Source organism: Sinocyclocheilus rhinocerous, unplaced genomic scaffold, assembly GCF_001515625.1.
Source record: "Sinocyclocheilus rhinocerous isolate Xijiao unplaced genomic scaffold, SAMN03320098_v1.1 scaffold5693, whole genome shotgun sequence".
NCBI classification, from domain to species: domain Eukaryota; kingdom Metazoa; phylum Chordata; class Actinopteri; order Cypriniformes; family Cyprinidae; genus Sinocyclocheilus; species Sinocyclocheilus rhinocerous.
The window spans coordinates 49,865-57,556 of NW_015670977.1; the positions used below are offsets into that span (position 1 = coordinate 49,865).

Consider the following 7,692-nt stretch of genomic DNA (forward strand, 5'->3'; position numbering starts at 1 on the left):
GGACAGCGCCTCGCTCAGAGAATGAAACTCCAGCTCCTGCGGGACACAGAGAGAGACGATGCAGACACGGATCTGAGCCGAGGACGGACTGTAATGCTGTATTGTGACTGAACCTCACCAGCGTCTGACCGTCCCGTCTGTTTATGGAGACGATCCGGTTCTCCACAGATCCGTCTTTAGACCCCTGCTTTACACTGATGTCGATGACATCTGAGAAATCACAGTAAACCTGCGGATCCTGAACAGGGAGATAGAAAGAGAGTCAGAGTCGCTCTCGTCAGTATCTCAGTTCTGCTCAGTCTGCTGGTAATAATGAGAGGATTCACGAGTGTGCACTAGTGAGTCAGTGAGCTTGAACTGAGCTTGAACTTTTACATCTGGTGCAGGTGTGTCTGCCAAAAGATCAAACACCAGGAAGCTGAACTCAAACGCACCTCTCGGTCTCTGGCCTCTTTTACTTTGGACCATCGCATGCCGCGGCTCCCGCTGACGAGGATGCAGACGTCTCCGGCGGACGCTTCGCTGACGAGGAACTGCTCGCTGTAGAAGGCCGCCTGCAGCGTCTCCAGACTGACCACGTACTTCAGCTTCAGGTCTCGCGGCGTGGCTTTACACGCTCCGAACTGCTGGATGAACTTCCTGAAGCGGAAGCGGATCCTCTTCCGGGTCACAAAGTGCTGGTTCTGGATGTGCGCTCGCATGTTCTTCGGGAGGAACGACTTATAACTGCAAATGAACACAGAGGAGATGACCAGAGTTCAGTTCAGACTCTATGGGCAGCGGCAGGTCAAAGGTCACGGGTGAACGCACCTGTTGTGGTTGTAGATGTCAACAGGTGACTTGGCTTTTTCTTTGGCCAAACACATCATATCAAGAACAGCCAATCCCAAGCACTCTTCCTGAAACTCCAGGCTGATGGGAACGCTGACCGCGCCGCTCAGAAAATCTGACCTCCACTGACACACAGACAGACAGGATAAGACGCTGTTCTCTCATATGGAGATTTGCACAATAAATACTGTGTGACAGTGAAAAGTGTTGCTGCTCATGCTGAAATCACAGTTAAATATCACTCCGTCTGCAATCTGGACTGAGAAAAACAAGATTCATAGTTGTGTCCCGCTGAACCCTGACCCTAAATGACCCTAACCTTGACCCTGAACTAGTGGAGATGTTTAACATGGGCCATAGTTCTGTGATGTGTACATTTATATGAGATGACATATTTACTAAAGATAGGGAAAAAATGGCCATTTATAAACACAGTGGGAGATGATGTCTGTTTTGTTTTATACAGCAACTCATTTCTACATCTTTCCAGTCACAGAGCACTTATTTAGTTGTTGTTTAAGTGAGAGAACATCTGGGAATTGTAATGTTTACTAATTTCTTTTATTATGTAAATACATTTTTGCATTAAAAAAGTAGATTTTTGTTTGAATATGCTGTCAATTATAGTTCTTAGACAGTGGAATCAGCAAAATCGGTATCAGCAGGTCACACTTACAAAAAACAGCAATCGGTGCATCTCTAATTATTCTAACAATATTCACAGTACAGTTATTGTTGTATTGTCTAAGACTCCGCTATCAATGTGGAAAAAAACAACCCAATGATGAAATATTTTTGACCCTGTTCAGCGTGTCAGATATCAGACACATAATCATCTGTAAACATGGCTCTCGATGCTCCTCCGAGTCCTCACCTGAGCAAACAGGTACGCCACGGTGATGTCATCGAGCACAGGTGCCTCTGAACTCTTGGAGACGCCGTACCTGCGGGCCGAGCTCGAGCCGCTGCCGTACCAGCCTGGAAAATAAAACCTGCGGACGGAGAGGATTAAGATTAGGCTGCCAATCCCAGCGTGCATCAGTTCTGAAGCTGATCCTCATGACGACGCACCTGATCCTGTACAGCAGCGTCTCATTGGCCGAGGCCTCGATCTTGAGGATGTGATTGGGTGGAAGCCACACTCGGTCTCGCGCTCTCATGAGTCCAAACAGACTGCAGTACGGGGGACTGACACCTGTCAATCATTCACAGCAAACATCATGACTGTGTGTGACCTTTGACCTGTGAACTCATGCACTCAGTCTGTGTGTGTGTGTGTGAGGAGGACAGACGGGTGGCAGCTGCAGCATTAAAGAGGGAACTGAATGAAAAGAGGAAGTAAATGAGGGTGTGTCCTGCACACTCGCGCACACACACACACACACACGCTCACACACACACACACTCTCTCTCTCTTACACACACACTCTCACTCACTCACTCACTCACTCACTCACTCACTCACTCACTCACTCACTCACTCACTCACTCACTCACTCACTCACTCACTCACTCACTCACTCACTCACTCACTCACTCACTCACTCACTCACTCACTCACTCACTCACTCACTCACTCACTCACTCACTCACTCACTCACTCACTCACTCACTCACTCACTCACTCACTCACTCACTCACTCACTCACTCACTCACTCACTCACTCACTCACTCACTCACTCACTCACTCACTCACTCACTCACTCACTCACTCACTCACTCACTCACTCACTCACTCACTCACTCACTCACTCACTCACTCACTCACTCACTCACTCACTCACTCACTCACTCACTCACTCACTCACTCACTCACTCACTCACTCACTCACTCACTCACTCACTCACTCACTCACTCACTCACTCACTCACTCACTCACTCACTCACTCACTCACTCACTCACTCACTCACTCACTCACTCACTCACTCACTCACTCACTCACTCACTCACTCACTCACTCACTCACTCACTCACTCACTCACTCACTCACTCACTCACTCACTCACTCACTCACTCACTCACTCACTCACTCACTCACTCACTCACTCACTCACTCACTCACTCACTCACTCACTCACTCACTCACTCACTCACTCACTCACTCACTCACTCACTCACTCACTCACTCACTCACTCACTCACTCACTCACTCACTCACTCACTCACTCACTCACTCACTCACTCACTCACTCACTCACTCACTCACTCACTCACTCACTCACTCACTCACTCACTCACTCACTCACTCACTCACTCACTCACTCACTCACTCACTCACTCACTCACTCACTCACTCACTCACTCACTCACTCACTCACTCACTCACTCACTCACTCACTCACTCACTCACTCACTCACTCACTCACTCACTCACTCACTCACTCACTCACTCACTCACTCACTCACTCACTCACTCACTCACTCACTCACTCACTCACTCACTCACTCACTCACTCACTCACTCACTCACTCACTCACTCACTCACTCACTCACTCACTCACTCACTCACTCACTCACTCACTCACTCACTCACTCACTCACTCACTCACTCACTCACTCACTCACTCACTCACTCACTCACTCACTCACTCACTCACTCACTCACTCACTCACTCACTCACTCACTCACTCACTCACTCACTCACTCACTCACTCACTCACTCACTCACTCACTCACTCACTCACTCACTCACTCACTCACTCACTCACTCACTCACTCACTCACTCACTCACTCACTCACTCACTCACTCACTCACTCACTCACTCACTCACTCACTCACTCACTCACTCACTCACTCACTCACTCACTCACTCACTCACTCACTCACTCACTCACTCACTCACTCACTCACTCACTCACTCACTCACTCACTCACTCACTCACTCACTCACTCACTCACTCACTCACTCACTCACTCACTCACTCACTCACTCACTCACTCACTCACTCACTCACTCACTCACTCACTCACTCACTCACTCACTCACTCACTCACTCACTCACTCACTCACTCACTCACTCACTCACTCACTCACTCACTCACTCACTCACTCACTCACTCACTCACTCACTCACTCACTCACTCACTCACTCACTCACTCACTCACTCACTCACTCACTCACTCACTCACTCACTCACTCACTCACTCACTCACTCACTCACTCACTCACTCACTCACTCACTCACTCACTCACTCACTCACTCACTCACTCACTCACTCACTCACTCACTCACTCACTCACTCACTCACTCACTCACTCACTCACTCACTCACTCACTCACTCACTCACTCACTCACTCACTCACTCACTCACTCACTCACTCACTCACTCACTCACTCACTCACTCACTCACTCACTCACTCACTCACTCACTCACTCACTCACTCACTCACTCACTCACTCACTCACTCACTCACTCACTCACTCACTCACTCACTCACTCACTCACTCACTCACTCACTCACTCACTCACTCACTCACTCACTCACTCACTCACTCACTCACTCACTCACTCACTCACTCACTCACTCACTCACTCACTCACTCACTCACTCACTCACTCACTCACTCACTCACTCACTCACTCACTCACTCACTCACTCACTCACTCACTCACTCACTCACTCACTCACTCACTCACTCACTCACTCACTCACTCACTCACTCACTCACTCACTCACTCACTCACTCACTCACTCACTCACTCACTCACTCACTCACTCACTCACTCACTCACTCACTCACTCACTCACTCACTCACTCACTCACTCACTCACTCACTCACTCACTCACTCACTCACTCACTCACTCACTCACTCACTCACTCACTCACTCACTCACTCACTCACTCACTCACTCACTCACTCACTCACTCACTCACTCACTCACTCACTCACTCACTCACTCACTCACTCACTCACTCACTCACTCACTCACTCACTCACTCACTCACTCACTCACTCACTCACTCACTCACTCACTCACTCACTCACTCACTCACTCACTCACTCACTCACTCACTCACTCACTCACTCACTCACTCACTCACTCACTCACTCACTCACTCACTCACTCACTCACTCACTCACTCACTCACTCACTCACTCACTCACTCACTCACTCACTCACTCACTCACTCACTCACTCACTCACTCACTCACTCACTCACTCACTCACTCACTCACTCACTCACTCACTCACTCACTCACTCACTCACTCACTCACTCACTCACTCACTCACTCACTCACTCACTCACTCACTCACTCACTCACTCACTCACTCACTCACTCACTCACTCACTCACTCACTCACACACACACACACACATACACACACTCTCTCTCTCTCTCACACGCACACACACACACACACACTTAAGTCCTTTACACTCAGATGGGTAAACAGGAAGTGGTAAAAGTGGGAACCGGAAGTTTACCAGCCTACAGCAACACTCTAGGCACAGCAAGACTCAGGTCACTGTCGTGACGTCATTTATCACTGCTGCGCTTATCAAATATCATCTCAGTGAATTATGATATCATTCTGACACGGACTGCGTCGCTCCGTTACACTGAGGTTCATGAGTGGCTCCACCAAGCGCTTGAGGTTTAATGGCGAATCGCTCTGTGTTGAAACTGCTGCTGTGTTCAATAAATACTCGTATTATGAGAATATAACAGCAACGTGTCAAAATAACAGTGAAGTCCCAGTAAAACTCGTCAGTCGTATTGAACAGCACGATTATTCAGATGTTTCTGTGAAGCATCTAATGTGCCAAAGACGTCAGTGCAGTCACTAATGAAAACTCTGCATGGGGCCTCAGATTTATCCCAGGATTAAATATAAATGTAAGCAGTGTTTTTACCAAATTTTAGCAGCTGCGCTTTAATGTGAGGACATAAAAAAAGATGGATGTACCGCGAAAAAATGGCAAGAAAGCACGGCTTTTGTTGAGTCCGAAACACACAGCACAAGCAGTGTAGCCGGGTAGACCAATTCACAAACCAATGGATTGTTTTCAGTTATTACATACAAAATTATTTTCCACAGCGCTTCTCATCGTTTATTTTGACTTGTATCCTGCGTGAATATTTGTGGCGCGCGGATTCTCCGCTTCATCAAGGATATATTTGACATCCGACCAAATAAAATGATCGCGATCACGGAAAATAAAAGCAAAGTTGGGTAAGAAATTTAATCGTAACTAGACTGACACTTTTTTTTTTTAAGAAAAACTTCATGTTGGCTAATTGACAAGGTCTTTTCTGAAATAACGAGTTCAGAGACATTACAGTGTGTTGAGTGTTTAATAGACAGTGTTTTGATGCCCTGGATATTGATATTTTGTTATTAAGGATCCAAGCACCAAATGTGAATTTACTGTCTAATGAATTTATGATATAAATTCTAAGCTAACAGCCATTTCAACTGAAAGATGAAGATATATTAATGTTGTCCACTAGGGGGAGCCAGAATCTTACTAGAGGGCCACAGGATAAGCAATCTTTTAATCCCAATCTTTTTCTATCTCTTTGAATGCAAATAAATGCATAATTTAGTCCATCTGTATAAGTATTGTGTACTGACAGTATAGTTTTATATTATTAGTGTACAGTGAAATCTGAGAAATTTAGACCATTAAATATTTAATTTTTATAGACCCTTAATAAAACATTTTCAAGTTGCCAGACACGATTAAATATATTGCTATCCATTTAAAATGAAGAGACAAATTTATTTGTCTTTTTCAAGATAACATTATTATAATATTATACATATTTCATAAAACACTTATTTACTATTGTGGTATGAATAATAAAACAAACACTTAAACTGCAAGCATTATTATACATAATTATAGAAATTCAGATGAAGTTTTGAGCTGCAAATATCTTCACATTAATTTGAAATTGACATCCTATGACACGCAATTTGTCTAGATATAAAATGTTGAATAGAAGTCCGCACTTACACCACATATACAATAGTCCCGATTCACAATCTTACCACAGTAAACATGTTTAGAGGGCTAATATACTTCTCGTTTAAACAGTAAGAGAGAGTGATTTCTTTTGAAAGTCTGTTGCCCTTTTTGACAGCTGTGTGTGCTGTAACCCGTTTCATCAAACCCTAACTTTCAGTGCAGATTCCAGTTGGACTTTCCTGTAGAAAACGCATTATGAGATTAATTTCAGTCAGATGGCTAATCATGCACATGGGCCATTGGTGCTTGGACCCTGATGACTGCTGCTTGTAGTGTAGATGATATACTATAGATTACGCAGATGATCGAATGCTTGTTTGCTTTGGTGTTGCCACCCCTCACAGTCCTCATGCCACCCTAAAAATAATTTTCTAGATCCGCCCCTGATGGGGCCGAAAGATTTCCTCATGCAGATTTCGCAACAGGTTCAAGTTGGTCGCACGAATTTGCCACACTGACCAACAGAAAGCTGCTTGGTTTGACAGTGACTTGTGTTTCAGCGGCGCTTCATCTCTACACTACTGACAGCAGACGGTGGAGCTTTTCTGACTGCTAGATTTGGCTGATGTGACGCACCTTAACCCACGGTTACTAACCGTTAACCTCTCATGAGGAGATGCCTCGCTCTGATTTCACTACTAAAACACACACAGAACGGCCCTGGTGTCCGTCTGCTGCAAACGCACTGCAGGTGATGCGAGGAATGCGATCCGCTTTTCTGAAAATACCAGCAGTTACACATAATTACCTAGACCATATTTTATGAAGAGATAAAATATGATTGCTAATGTCTGCATACTCGCATTTTTTTTTTTTTAGATGAGTAATGACATAAATAATCTGGCATGAAGTCCCCACACACACACAC

General features: G+C 45.6%; 1 protein-coding gene across 2 annotated transcripts in view; it reads right to left on the minus strand.

Annotated features, from left to right (window-relative positions):
- The window catches only part of jak2a (Janus kinase 2a), a 26,682-nt gene that overhangs the window by 9,624 nt on the left and 9,366 nt on the right, over positions 1-7,692 (minus strand). For both annotated transcript variants that reach the window (XM_016546340.1, XM_016546341.1), the window contains exons 3-8: positions 1,903-2,026; positions 1,706-1,823; positions 811-956; positions 435-726; positions 119-238; positions 1-36 (exon numbers count right to left, since the gene is read on the minus strand). The exon at positions 1-36 is cut by the window's left edge and continues 122 nt beyond it. In XM_016546340.1, the coding sequence (XP_016401826.1) occupies positions 1-36; positions 119-238; positions 435-726; positions 811-956; positions 1,706-1,823; positions 1,903-2,026 (836 nt within the window). The remainder of the gene's footprint in view (positions 37-118; positions 239-434; positions 727-810; positions 957-1,705; positions 1,824-1,902; positions 2,027-7,692) is intronic.